General features: G+C 41.5%; 1 protein-coding gene across 1 annotated transcript in view; it reads right to left on the bottom strand.

The window, feature by feature from the left end:
- The window catches only part of camkmt (calmodulin-lysine N-methyltransferase), a 104,553-nt gene that overhangs the window by 11,529 nt on the left and 77,407 nt on the right, over positions 1-15,617 (bottom strand). The window contains exons 7-9 of the mRNA XM_041947689.1: positions 13,066-13,132; positions 10,774-10,848; positions 1,821-1,884 (exon numbers count right to left, since the gene is read on the bottom strand). Coding sequence (XP_041803623.1) covers positions 1,821-1,884; positions 10,774-10,848; positions 13,066-13,132 — 206 coding nt within the window. The remainder of the gene's footprint in view (positions 1-1,820; positions 1,885-10,773; positions 10,849-13,065; positions 13,133-15,617) is intronic.

The raw sequence follows: 15,617 nt of genomic DNA, 5'->3' as shown, positions 1-15,617 counted from the left end.
CGTGTGTGTGCATCACAGACGTCCTGCAAATACTAAGAGGATTACCAACAGGTTCAAAGTTTCTTTGAAATCCTTCAGCTTTCCGTTTTATTTCATGTTGATCATGTTATTATTGTTTTAATTAAATGGAGCAAAGAGGGATGTTCGCGCAAACACACAGCAAAACGCGCGTGACGCAACACACACAACACAAGCTACATTAACACAAAGGCAGGGAAAACAGCAGGATCACTCCATTTGACAGATGATGTTTCATCTGTATATCCAGTCGCATTCTGTAAAAACACAGCAAATGCAAACAAACAGGCAAAATTCCTCCCAGCACTAATCAGCTGATTACGGGGATCCAGCCCACCGGATGGACCACCTTTGTCAGAAACAACAAATTAGTGCCATTAGATGGGAGAATTAATTGCTTTGTTAATTGCTTAATCAGCTTAGCAAATTATTAAATATTTGGCAAAGCTTGTTGTGGCAGCGACAGTCTGATGGCCGACACTCAAATCATATTAGCCACTGAATTATCTCCACTGGATTAAAGAGAGAGAGACATGAAGAGAGACTTAACACACAGATGTACAACAATGGCCAGATGTCATGTCTGTCATTTGACCACAGCAGCTTCTGCATTCAGCTGCAACCGAGACACATATTCAAGTTGCAGGTGTGACTGCGCATGTCTGACATGTCAGCTGAGGAAACTGGCAACTGCCTGAATGTACTAATAATAATATAATCCTTTTGTCTTTCTAGTTCCCTCTGCTGTTTTTAACAAAGGTGATAAAGAAACTTGAATTTAAAGGGTTAGTTAGAAACACGAGGACAGTTTCGGTTTTATGTGACGAGGCTTTTTAGGACATTTGTCGCTGCGATTTCTGCCTCCAACCCAAGAAAATGACATTTGAAAAAAATACAGCGCCAGCATCTCTTTCCAGAAACAGTGTCCCACTCGTGCGGGATTATGCTCAGAATATGCGGTCAGCAGTTTTCATCGGGACTGTTTCCTCTGTAGTTCAAGTGAAAACAATTGAGGTCCGAGGATTATTCAAAAGAACAGGGACAGTTTTTGTAAAATAAGGGTTTTATTTTTGTTTTGCTTGTTTGTTGTAATTTGGGTGAAATGACCCTTTAATGACTTGAGTCAAGCTGAAAAGCACATTATATCCTAATGTTTCATGGTTCGCCATCTATAAAGGATTTCAAACATGTTGTACTTTCATGCTGCTTAAATGTGTTTCTCAGCCATTTTCCCTCCCCGTTTTTTCCTCCATCCACCTTCATCTCTCCTCACTCATCTTTCCCACTCCTCTCCTTCCATCTCTCTCCTCCCTCACCCCTTCCTGTGTCCTCTCCTCCTTCTTCTCCTCCCTATCTCCTTCCCCTCAGTGCTGTCTTCACCTCTTTTTCATAAACGGGTATTCCCTATAGCAGTCTGGCCTCTGTACTTAAAATGCACCCCTCTTCCCTCAGATGAATAGAAACCTCAACCCTATCTCTTCCAGCCTTTCGCTCCCCCCCATTTGCTTTGGCTGTCACAGCGTGGGGTCTTATCGCGAGGCCAAAAGGGAGAAGTTGCCTCGGATTTATGATTAAGGGAAGGCAGGAGAGAGAGAGACGGAGATCAGAGCGATGCATTCAAGTTGCTCATAATAAGCATTAAAGCATTACATGATATTAATCCTGTCAGCCTATTAATGTGTATAGGGTTTTGGGCGAGGCCTAATTACGATTGAGAAGAGTGGGTGGTGATTTAGAGGGAGGGGATAAGCAGGGATATATACAGTAGACACACAGAGGCAAAAACGTACACACACACTTACATTGGGTTGCAGTAATCTCCTTATAGCATCAACCAGGCAGGCTCTGTACTGGTCGAGAAACAAACTGAGAGGGAGAGGGAGACTCAGGTTAGAATGGATTCTTATGATAGCAGCCCAGATAAACCAGCAGGCTATTTATTTTCTTTTGTTCACAAATAAATCCACCAACAGGAAGAAGGGAAAAACAATTTGCATGAGTAAGATGCTCTTCCGTTTTGTTTACGTTCGAGTTTCCATGCGTATTCACCTCAGCCTGCTGTCGAGGCACTGAGAGGAATGCAGAACGTCAGAAAACCCAGCGCGCTCAGATACCATCGCCTACAGTAAACACGCACACACGTGTGCGAGCAGGCGTACGCACTTTTACTGCTTCAAAGCGGCGCAAAAGCACCTTGAATTTGTGGAATTAATACCTGGAGTGTGTGCTCTGAAGTTAATTTGAATATATAAGAACAAAAACAAATGCACAAAGGGAAAAAAAAGAATCAAATTAACTGGTTCCATTATATGTTAAACACCACTGTACTGTGCGGCCGTTTCTGCATGCATGTTGTCCCATAAAACTTCACAAGCAATATGATTAGCACCACATTTAATAATTCAGGTACCATAAGTTATAATACAGCTAGTGTGTGATGATAAGTACATCAAAGCTTAGCAATTAGCTGAAGTGATTAATATTAGATTATCAGAGTGCTCTGTGGTGGAGTGTGTGTACATGTACTGCATTCATGTTCGTGTTCGTGTACGTCAGTGTGCATTTGTGCAGTATGTTTGTGTGTTTGAGTCACTGTGTGTACGTTTGCATGCAGAATGAAGTGTACTCATAGACAAAAGGTGATTTAAACAATGAAAAGATGAGTGGATGAAGAGAACGGGCTCTGGTTGGAGTCTACAGGTATTATTCTCTGAAGAGGAAAATTGTTTGAACCTGAGAAAGAGGGGGAACAGAGACTCTCTTTGTTAAATGTACAGTAATCATCTGAATGAAAAAAAAAGCCTCCCGAATGGCAGGTAGATATGTAATCTATATATTGTATATTTGGGTGGAAACTTGACAAACTGAGAGGAGGAGGGCAGGACTTTATTGTCAAAGACACAATCCAAAATCACTAAGAAAAAAATTGGCATTGAATTGAATGTTTGTCCTCATCAACTTCATTGATTTTTCTAAATATCTGCTTATTCTGAATTTGATGCAACAGCACGTCTCAAACACGTTGGGACTGGGGCAACAAAAGACTGGGAAAGTTGTGGAACGCTCCAAAAACACCTGTTTGGAACAGGTGGTCATCAGGAGGCAAATTTAAATGAAGTCACAGTCAGTGTACACATCAGTATCTAATGAATAAAGCACAATCATTATAATCTTCACACACTGCAACGTGTGAGATCCCGCACATTCAGAAATGTCATTGTTTGACAGAAATAAAGCAGAGCATCAACCCAAAAACAAGGAGGTGGGAGGAGACGTGGGCTTCGAACACTCACACATTTTGTTCTTCAAAAACAAAACACAAAGGACGACAAGAACATCTCCGAGAATTTCAGCGGAAATAAATGTGAGCTTTGTCTTTGATGTGCAGGGTGATGTCATGACAACTGGCTCCTTGTAACTTGATCAAGCCCTGATGCAAATATAAAAATGCAAGCGTTCACGTCTTTGTCCCTATATAATTCACTTTTTGAAAACGGGTTGAGTTTACATAATGGAGATGCATGCAACACACACGCACACACACACACACACACACGAACACAGGCCCAAATCGACTCCAATCATTCTAAACAAAGTAACACCTGTATCCACAAAGACAAATTTCAATCCATTATGCAAGTAAGAAGAGCGGTGTGTGTGTGTGTGTGCGTGCGTGTGTACCTATTATCACAGATGAGAGTGGAGTAATTTGACTAAAATGCAACAATACAGTGCAGATTTGACATAATCCCTCACATCCGCCCAACTGGCCGGTGGAGTGGCAATCTGGATGTAACTTTTCAATCACAGCCTCTGACCTTTCCTCATTCAAAATCCTCTGATCCCTAGGTGCACGTCACAGACCCTCCTCTCTGCATCTCTGCCTGGGCTTGCTCAGATATGTTTTTGTGCACAGGATATTGGGATTTTTTTTTTATGAAAAAGAAAACAAAAACAGGATTTTCCATTACAAGCCCTTGGTGAAACCAGGATGGGTGTATGTATGTGCAAAGTTTATTGTTCTTCTAAGGTTAAACAGAGGTGCCAAGTTTATTTGACTTGAAAGGTGAGAGGTTTGTGTTTGGTTTATTTTGCCACAGATATCGGTTCACAGGAAAAGCGAGTGGTAAGGAAAACAAGGAAGTGAGCTAGTTGGGTGGAGGTAACAGCTGAAGCACACGCAGACACAAACACAGTGAGGGCAGGGGAAGGACAACATGTCATTAAGAGGGCAACTGTTAAAATTCAAAAAAGAGCCACAGTCATTACTGACGAAAAGTTTTGATTTAAAGATGTCTACAGCTACAGCTATAACAATGTGGCATGACTTATAAAGCCATATATGTTAGATAAAGTGAAAGTACCCATTACCTACACAGCAGTAAAGTGGTGGAAATCCAAAGTTTAACTGCTAATCAAATTATACACAAGTCTCCATCAGGGATGATGGAGTCATTTGTTTAAGGTTATTACTGATGGGCCGGAATTGTTAGTTTAAACAGAAATGGGGTGTAAAAATGTGGGATACAGAGTAAAATGGTGCAAATAGCAAAAGAATGTGCACCAAACTAGAGGAGAAGACAACACTGCAAAAACAAGAAAACAAATAAATAAAAACAGGGAAATTTTGACTAAAATAAGCAAAAATTTCTGCCAACTAAGCAGGAAAACATTACTTACCAAAATGTGTAAAACAAGTACAAATATCTATGCTCAAAGAACCCACAGTTATCATAGAAGTAGTGCAACCAGACTAAAAGTAAGTACATTTGTCTGGATATAAAGAAATTCTGACTTGGACAAAGCAGTTTTGTAGTCATCATTGCTGATCAAACAGCTTTATAATAATGGAAATTCTATTTTCAAGCCTTAAGTTACTCATGACCGGTAATAAAATCTCAGTAAGAGGTTATTATATCTTATTAAGATAAATAAGGACAGCAAAGCTTGAAACAAGTGAACGCCTTGTAAGAAGATATATAACATCTTGACAGAAAAAAAACAAGGACATATTGCCTTGATTTAAGATATTTTATCTTACTAAGATTTCATTTTTTGCAGTGTGGAATCTGAAAAATTATTTAAAATTTAAAGGGGAAAAAAAAAATCATTGGCCACATTAGCTTGAATGCCAACCAGCAGTATTGACGCAGTTTTGCAAAGTGGTAAATTATGTCATCATGTCTAATTCTGTCACCTCCACACAATAAATAATTAATCATTTCTTTCTTTCTTTTTTTGCGATATTTTTTTATGTTGGCTGTCTCAGGTACAAGTGTGGATCACTGCTGCTAATCATCACTTATATTATATGAACCACCTGTTTGCGTGGTGGTGTGGTGAGGTTACTTAAGACTGTATCTCCTTTTTTATACATGTATATGATCTGTTATTTTTTAACTGTTACTATTTCACCTCTGATTGTAGTTCAGACATTGGCATTATGGAATCAAGTCGTTTGTTGGTGGTTGTAGTTTCTGGCCTCTCTTCACACTTTAATAATGCCAGTGTAATTTTGATGAACTCTCAAATTGAGCGGCCTTCCCCTTTAAGGTCACTTTAAGGTCAGCTCTGGTGTCCCCAGACGGCCAGAGGCCTATTGTCTCATGCTGACCCGTCCCACCCAGGACAGCCCTGTCAAAAGTGACTGGAGGTCAAAGGCTGTGAAACGGTGTGTGTGTGTGTGTGTGTGTGTGTGTGTGTGTGTGAGAGAGAGAGAGAGAGAGAGAGAGAGAGAGAGAGAGAGAGAAAGAACCTTGCTGCTATATTTGTCCTCACGTATGTGAACATGCAGGATGTCGTCAAAGCTGCAAGGGTGAGACCATCGAAACACATGACATCAGCTACTGAGCCACAGCTACTAAGCCAGAGGCATAAGTCTGGTCCTCGCTTACACAGGTATTTTCTCTTCTCTCTCCTGTCTCTGCCTTCATGCAGGAAACCTAAGTCGCTAAAGACTGGAAGAGCAGCACAACCTTGTGACCATGAAAACAAAAAGAAACAAAACAGCACGCGCAGACGCTAAATACACAGTGTGTTGACCTAGACCCTCTTAAAAAGAGAGTTAATACCAAAGCTGTGTACGAATCACAAAACTGGTTACACTCTTTCATCTGATTAATACAAGGATGTGTTTTCTTGGCAAAGACACTGAGCATGCCTCTAAGAATCACTGTGTTGAAGTGATAAAAAAAACTGGAGACCTTTTTTCTTTTTTGTTCATATTTTCTGAAGCAGAATCAAAAATCATAACGGACGTTGAGATCTGTTATCAGCTTTTTGTTGGCTGAAAATACAGAATTACTTCAACTTTAAACAATTATGAATGTTTAAAAAAATACCTGAAAGAGGTCTGAGAAAAGGACATGATGACTGTTTATCAAATATTTCTCACTGGCTCAATTGATGATACGTGTGTGTGTGTGTGTGACTACATATTTTGGTTAACTGTCGCTTTCATTTATTTGAATTTTATCAGTTTTGAAAAAAATTAAAACCACATTTTCTCATTATTTTAGTGTGATAAAAAATGCTCGACAAATGAAAATGATTTCAATTTGGACTCAGCAATTTAGTGAAAAGTAAAAGTGTTTACACTGTTTCATTCCCCTGTTAGAGAATTGAAAAACAAAGTGCTGCTGTAGAAGATGCCTACTGCAATTCTGGCAATCATTCTGAAATTCTGAAGCGATATGATGGAGACAGAAAAGACATAAATTGAGAGAAGAAAAACAAAGTTAAGCAACTGAGAAAGTGTCTTTTTCAGGCAGAGGACTGCTCTAAGAATCGGTGTTGCATTGTGCACACAGAGGAAGACAAGGAATACAATAAATGATGACTTCAAGGGTGTTTAAGGCATCTAAAAGTATATTTTATAATATTTAAGTACTTTTAAGCCTGGGCCCAATTTTTACACATTTTGGGATCTAAATAAGGAATTGGTCCACATCTGAGCTAATGTGTTAAAACACCACAATAACATAAAGAAACAAACCAATCAAGGCAGTGGAAGACCTGTAACTTCCGTGTTCTGTGAGGTAAAATTAATGTTTCTGGTGACTTGGAACAGAGTGATATAACAGCTGTTTCTGGTTAAACATAAGCATTTTACTCTTTATAAAAAGGTCTGTCTCTGTATGGATCCTTTCCATATGTCGTCAAACACTTACAATAACGGTCTGAGCCTGTCAAATAAAAACACTTCTAGTGGACGTACGTTGCAGCTAGGCAATCTACTGGACCATCTCCAAAACTATTTGTCATTTAGAGCTCAAAATATGTAAAAATAAATAAATAAATAAATAAAGGGGTTTAAAAACACACAGAACTTTCCCTTTTAGTTAACCTTTATTAAATACAATTACACAATGTGATTTTTTTAGCGTGAAATATTGACTTAATTTCCATCAGCGATGAGGTTGACTCCTACAGAATGTAATGAATGCTCATGTGAATGTGCAGAAGATTCAAATGACATAGATGTAGTGCACAAAAATAGAAAAATGCACACAAACTCACACACACATAAACAGGGCTTTATCTCAGTGCCCACACATGGACAGCTTTTGGAGGAACCAGACATGCCAACATCCCAGCCAAGGATCCTCTGCCACCCACATGCCCACTGCAGGAATCCCCCTTTCTCTGTCTCTATCTCTGTCACACACACACAGACAGACACACACACAGAAACACATGAATGTGAGGACACACAGAAAACTTCACTATTCCTGCACTGCTGCCTGTCTTTCTCTCTGTGAATCTCTGCCACTGATTACACTGAAGACTTAAAGATATCCTCAATTAAGAGTCTATGAATACGTAACTACTGTTGATTTCAAAGGTTTCGCTACTTGCTTGTCTCCTACTTCACTGAAATGTCCACTCTTCATTGAGGCTTCACTTGTCTATGTCTTCAAGATATTTCCATTCATTTTGCGACTCATTTGATGAACAAAAGTGTGAGATTTCGTGACAAAACAAGAAATTGTCTTAGTGTGCATATGAAGGACACTGGCGACATTTTTTTCCTCTAAGGTTGTTTGTTCGCAGAAGTCATCTGACATACCACTAGCACACTTTTTAATCAACGGCCATTGTGAGTGGCTATGGATGGCCTTGACATTTAATATCCAGAAGCTACATCTTGCAGGATACTAACGAATGATTCAGACCTTGAATTATCACGCAGAGAGGCAGTTCATAATGTGCTGCTGGATTGGTGCAATTTCATCACGCTAAAAAGTTGGTGAAGCGGTGAGCGGTACCAGATTCATGCTTTAGCAGCACTTAAATGACAAAATCCACTCAAACACTCGGCAAGTCTACTTTTATAATACCCCCTCTCCAAAGATAGGCAGGATTTCCAAAGACGTTAGCACATAATGGACCACTGATACACTCTTCTCCTGTCCTTACTCCCTCTCCTCACTTCTGCTCCCCTCTCTTCTCAGCGGTAGTTCCACTGCTACCGGTAGGAGCTATAATTAATCGGAGTGGTAGCCGCGTTGTTGACCTTTTCGTAGGTGATCATCACCATGATGCGCCCGTTAATCGGTCAGCCATCACTCTTCAACCACCACCACTGCAATTATCACACAACCGCTCACTCCCATACGCACGCAGGAAAGATGGAACCTCACAGGAAAACATCTTGCAGCGCACGCACGCACACATGCAGCACAGAGGCATCACTAAAGCATGAATATGCTGAGCAACATGGGAAATCTGAAGAATGTGTAATATCAAAAATGCATGTGTAATTTACTCTGTTCTCAGCCTATCTGCTTCTGTCTGTCATGCACACATGCACAGATACACTAGTCTACTTGTAAAATATCCTCTATTAGCTGCCTGCTCTCTTTCTCTCTCTGTGTGTTGTACCTGACTATTACCTGTAATGACCATGACATTACAATAATGATAACGCCGTTTGCTAATGCTGCACTTAGCACACGTGCACACGCCTGTGCAGAGTGCACATGCATGCACACATACTGTCCACGTGCTAAATTTTTTCAGTGTTTGTCAATCTGGTAAATAGTCAAGTACTTTCACTTCAACCTACAGAATGTCCATCTTCTCAGTGTGTGTGTGTGCGTGTGTGGGTGTGGGTATGTGTGCGTGTGCGTGTGTGCGTGTATGTGAGTGTGCAGGTGTGGTGGTAAACTGATGAAAATCTGATTACCCACCACTAAAAATCTGAAATAGCTTCCATGACCAGTCCTAAAAAAGAGGAACCACCATGCCTGTCTTCCACTCCTCAGGGACTGTCCTGAGACCCCATGGCCATTGAAGAGACATGTGAACTGAGACAGGCCAACACTGTTCAGGGCCTTCAGCATCTCATTTGAAGGAGTTTTCTTGTACTTCGGGTGATCTCCACCCCGAAATTCAGCAAGGCTTCCTGCAAGCCCTCTTACCTCTCCACAGACGGTGTGACGCTCAAGTTCAGGAGCACCTCAACGTGCTTCTTCTATCTTCCATCACTATGACCAGCGGATATCACTCTGGGCTTCTCCCTCCAGAGTCATCTACAGGTTTGCCTGAACCTTCGTGAGGCAAAATGAAAGTCCCTCTCATGTCCTGCACAAACTCCTCTCACACCTGAGGCTTTTGCTTCCACAGAACCTGCAAACCCTCTCACCTCCTCATATCTGTCTGCCGATTTTGAGGTCTGCAGCATGCGTTATCCCCCCCCCCCTTTAAGTTTCTACTTTACTGCCCATATGAGCATTGGAGTCCCTTGGCAGGGGCCCATCCAGAGAAAGGCCAGATACTGATGACGCTGTGTCTCTTTGCACCGAATCTCAGCTAAAGATTCTGGCTATCAAAACTCTGCTCTCTTGTATTGAATGAGACTAGCTTTGTCTTTTTATAGTGTGGGTGCACAAGCAAAAGCATTATAATGACTGATTTTTTTACATGTTAATATGCTCAAAACATGTCTCCATGATGAAAAGTAAATAACAGATCATGTTTGATTTTGATTTTTTTTCTCTCTCTCCAGTAGATACTGCACGGCGCACTGGCTCTCCTGAGCTTATAGCAGTTGCAATGAGCAAGGTGTACCTTCCATTGTATATGCCACTACCGCCCTGTCTGCGCACATGTGTCTCAGTGTGTGTGCATGTTTGTGCGTAAACAAGTCAAGGTTGTACAACCATGTATTTTGTTGGACTTACTACAAAGAAAAAAAAAAAGCAAAAGAAGAAAAACAGGAGCGATGATAACTCGCGTTCACAGATGATTCCTCCCTTTCCAAAAAAAAAAGTCCTGATGCATTTTGCCTCACACAGACTGACTGAGCAGTAAAAAAGATGTAATTCTTGATTGGCCACAAGATCTACATTTCAATGACCGATGGGCTAATTGTTATGTTTATGTTGCTCTATCTCTCCATTTCCATCTCCATGTCTACTCCTCCCTCCATCCGCCCTCAACTCTTTCTTTATCTTACTGTGTCTCCTTCCTTGTCAAGGCGCAATTATTTGCAATTTGCCTAAGTCATCCATTTGCTGGGACACCAAGCATGAAAACGAGGCAATTTGGTGTAAAATGGAGGCAGGCGAGCATCTGAGCATATGTATGTGTGTGTGTGTGTGTGTGTGTGCATGTGTGGACAAGGCAGGGGAAGGTCCAGGCGCTGGTGGGGGGCCATGCAAGAACTGTCACGCAAAAGTGAAAATTAATGTCATGAATGCACACACAGCGTTGAATCTGTGCGTGTGTGTGTGTGTGTGTGTGTGAACCTACCAGTCTGCACACATGACCACGTCAAAGTGACCGTCTAGTGCTGAAATATCTGACTCACAGTCCCACCTCAGCACCCTGCAAGCACAAGCATAAAACAGAGAAAGCAGAGTTCAGTGTTTGCAGAGCTGGTGACAGCAGGAAGCCATGCAGCGTTCACGGAGCTGCGCGGCGAACGGCAGTTTGTCCTTCACCGCTTCTTTTCGTTCTTTCCAACACTTTGAGCTTCTTGCTCCCTGACACCCACTGTTTTTCTGCCTCAGTAGAGACTCGGACAAAGTGTCGGGGAGGGAAGGCATGTCATCTGCGAGGTAAAGAAAGGGAGCTTCTGACATGACACTTGACATTTATACCATGTCAACACACACACACACAGACACACACTATAAAAATATATGATAGGCTGACCTATCATAAAGCGGGAGTAGCGAGAACCATAACAGAAAAGGGATGGTGGAGCTCAGTCTCATGTGTTTTGGTGGTTTTCTCTCCAGATCTGACATATTTTGCTGCTTCTGTGGAAATTTCAGTGTCTTCCGCAAGTAAAATATTGCATTTTGGTTTGGTGTTTTTGGTGAGAGCAAGTCCAATTCTCGGTATTCAAGCAGGAAGTGTTGCTGAGTCTCTACGTCTTGTTGTTGGCAGCACTGGTTCTGTTTTCTCTGGGTTGCCAGGTTTGTCTCTGTCCACCAGTCTCTATGACCACTTTGTCTGTTCTGTGCTACATAGCATTGAAGTTTACTTTTTTGCAGTAGATTAGCAGTGGTTAATGTGTTTCTTTTTGGCTTTCTTTTGGCTGTACCGCCACCACTTTCTTCTCCATCTCTATATCCACAGCATTTTACCTCTCTCTCTCTCTCTCTCCACTGCAGAGTGGGGGATTATTAATTAGGCATTATTAACACTCAGTAAACAAAACATTAGGCCCTGCTAGAAACACAATCTCGATTCGCGGCAGGAGGTCCCAACACGCGCACACACATACGCATGCATGTGCACACACCATCATGCGACATGCCCCTCCCTCTCCCTCCCCTTGTCCAATCGCATCGTGCCCTTCGCCCTCTCTTGCGGTGCGGCGATGACAGCAGCCATAATCTGAAAAGAAAACAATCAAAGTAATGTAGCCTAATTATACGTTTACTTTTTCACTCCGTCTTCCACTCATGTAAATATGCGCAGGAGGGTGAAACGGAGAGAGAGAGAGAGAGAGAGAGAGAGAGAGAGAGAGAGAAGAGGAAGGGGAGCACAACAGTCAGTCAATGGCAAAATGCTTTTTTTGAGACAGGGACAACAATTAACTACGTTTTAGCCCGTCCTTGCATATCAAGTGTGTGTGTGGGTGTGTGCGTGTGTGTGTGTGTGTGTATGGTGGAAAGTTCCATCAATGGTTTCTGGATTAGAACTCCTATCAAAGGGAATCATTTTGCTTGAACGAGTGTGTGCACATGTACACAGACACAGACACACGCACACGCACACACACACTACTTGAAGAAAGCGTATTACATAGCTAACAAGGTTTGATCTTCTGCCTTTCATTTTTCAAATGTAAATGTAAAAATGTACAAAATTGACATATTTTTTCAAGATAAAAATGTGTTGATAATTCATGGAGTTAATACAAGAGATTTGTACAAGACAATGTATAAAGACATGTGAAGTTGGTCCGAAAACCATCATTTACAGATATTTGACGATCGCACAAATTGAACACGTTTGAAAACCATTTAAAGCCAATAGTTAAGTCAAATACTGCGCAGGACCTGAAACGAAAACATTCTGGTTGAGAGACACTCCCAGTTGGGGTAAGGCGTTTGCCTTACCTGCTGTAGCCTACCATTCACTTTATTCTCATGCAGCATTTATTGTTGTCTTATTAGAGGGTCATCAACAGGCCTGGATGCATCTCCCAACAAGTTACTTGATTAAGGGAGGGCGAGTGGTGCTGCCTCTGTGTCGACTAGAATGCCGGCATGGTTGACGTTTTACATTCCACTGGGGCCACTCAAACTAAAAGTGTGTGCACTCAAGGCACTGTAAAGGCACTTTGAATGAAAACATTCACTACATGGCATACATTTCAGTATGTTATGTTTACCTGCAGTACAGCACGATGTGTGCCCAATAAATCTGAGCACTTGTCAGAAATAGTTCAGGCACTTCCAGGTAAAAATGTTAACACTGCAACAAACACTACATACATTCCTCTCTTCTACGTGACTGCGGCGATAAAGAACCCAGAGTCGAGGTCAGGTACTGTATCTTTCCATTAAGACATGAAAATGGTCTCACCTGGCAGATACATGTGTTGACCCAAACTTTCCAGCTTGCCTGGTCCTCTCGACGAGCCCTCGTACATCTGATGTGCCATGGTCAAGGACTCATCATAAACACACATATTATTATATTATATATCCCTATTTGTATACAGTACATATAGGCAAAGATGTTTACAGTGGATAAAAAAAATAGAGAGGTCGTTGTTGAAAATGTATGTATTGAAGTCAAGTCAGTTTTATTTATATAGCCAGAAATAACAAATTTACCTCAAGGTGTTTTACAATCTATACAACATTCGAAACCTTCAATCTTTTGATCCTAGATTTAGACAAGGAATAACTTCTTCCAGAAAACCCTTTAACAGCAGGAAAAAATGGAAGAACCCTAAAGAAGAGCAACAGCGGAGGGATCCTTTTCACAGGAGGGACAGTCATGCAACAAATGTCACATAGTACAACTACAATGTGGTCAACCAATCAAGGATTCTGAATGCATGTTGTTAGGAGTCTAGAGGACTTGTATAAAAAAAAAGAAAGCCGCCACCTTTAGAATTTGAAAATCTCCCATCTCTGGCACCCAGAGAACGATGTTACAGTATTTTTCCAAGACAAGGTGTGAGTGGAGTTGATGTACATTTGGTAATTTAATTAATCTTTTTGCAAATGCAAATGTGTTGCCAAATCAAAAATTCTTTGACGTTTGCTTAATTAATCGGAGGATTCAAACTACCGACTGTCCCATCAAAAGATATTGGGTTTAAGGATTTCGGAGTGGTGTGTGTTATGTCACAATAGTGCTGCACTAAGAGTGACAAACTCAAAGTATGACCCTCTTTATGTGAAAACACATACGGTGGACAACCACATAGAGACAACATGAGTGAGCAGAGCTGATCTCCAGGGATAGAGAGCAAGCCTGCAGAAGCAGATCACAGCAGCCTCCAGTTGGATCAATGGGAAGGCTTTTAACCACAGATACACAAAATCACACTGTCCCTCTTGCACACACACACACACACGCACACACAGATGAACGCACACAAAAGGAGGGCGATTGATGTCAAGTTGTCTAGTAATACACTGGCTTGTGGAGTTGCAAAGCAATTCAATTAGGATTTCCTTGTCTTTAAAGCCTGCAAAGAGCTGAGACAAATCCAATCGACAAAGACAGAGAGCAGGAGAGGGAGAGCAGGAATGCGTGATAAGTTGATAGACGGGCTGATAGCTGGAGAGCCAATCCAAAATCAAAGAGGCCTCCCAGACGCAGACACACAATAATATGTAGGTTAGCATGCATTTATATAAAAGCACACCAACAGAGGCGTAAGCGCACCACATGCACATGCTCGACACCTGTGCGTCAGTGTGTTATGCATAGGGATGACAGGGCATAGAGCAGAGCAGCTTACTGTAATCTCATCACCAGCACACCACTGGGGGAGAGGTCACAAACACACACACGAGTTGGAAAACACACACCAAAATAAAGAGGAAAAAACCAAGGAGAGAGAGAGGGATTTGAGTATTATTGAACATTAAAGTGGAGGAATATTTGCTCCCATCACTTGAAGTAGACAAGCAGCAGCCAATGACGTGCATCAATCATTCTTAATGGAACATTTCCATTGATTTTCAACATGAGTATTCAAGGTCACCGCAACCGAGTGTCTCTGCTCACTGGTGTGCATTTGTGTGTGTTCCTGCACAATAAAGGAGGTCAACAACTGCTGAGGAAAAGGAAAATCTCCGGATGTAGCTAAATGTCGTCTATTCACAACTTCTTTCCCCGAGTATCTTCTCATCTGTTTCACTGTATAAAACTGAGCCATATCACAGCGCACTATCTCAGTCTATTGTAACACTAGCTGCGCAATAAGCGCATGTGAGACAAACAGTGGCCATTAGCACAAGGCTAAGACCAACAGCTTCCTCGGCGAGAGGAAATTCCACACAGTATGTGAATGGGCCAATTTGGCTGAGCCCAGAACAAATTATCTGCCTTTCTCAACCCTCCCTCTCTCTTTCTGTGTGTGTTCGATCCATTCTCGCTATGATTTCACTTACAATTCTCTCTATGCGTTTGTTCTGTGAAACAAAGCAGTCGGTCAATGGTGTATTGTTTGTGTGCCCAAGTGTGTGTGTGTGTGTGTTGTGTGTGTGTGTGTTTTACAGGCTCCGCAATGTTATTGTTTGGTGTTATTGTGATCAGTAAAGGAGCATTGTAGCCGGATAAGACATATTGTATTTTTATTGAGAGATATTGTAAGCACAGCTAAATATGGAAAGTGCCATATTGGTCAATGGGGAAGAAATGTGTATTTATATTTCCTGCTTTTGTGAGGCAACTGTGGAGAGCCGGGGCTCCTTTTCTCTTGTCTGTGTAGTTGTTGAGTGAATAAAGCAAGATCTGGGAGGATGGAGAAAAAGGACAAGAGAGATGAAAGAAGATGGGAAGAAAAGAGAGGGAAAACAAGAAGCTACAAAGGAGAACAGACAGGGAGAAGTGCAAAATGGTTAGAAAGATGGTTTGCAAGCTGACAGGAGTTGATCAATAGCCCACTCAAA

This window comes from Chelmon rostratus, chromosome 11, assembly GCF_017976325.1.
Source record: "Chelmon rostratus isolate fCheRos1 chromosome 11, fCheRos1.pri, whole genome shotgun sequence".
Taxonomy (NCBI): domain Eukaryota; kingdom Metazoa; phylum Chordata; class Actinopteri; order Chaetodontiformes; family Chaetodontidae; genus Chelmon; species Chelmon rostratus.
The sequence above is the reverse complement of the archived record's forward strand: the minus strand, read 5'-3'. Positions and strand labels throughout refer to the sequence as shown.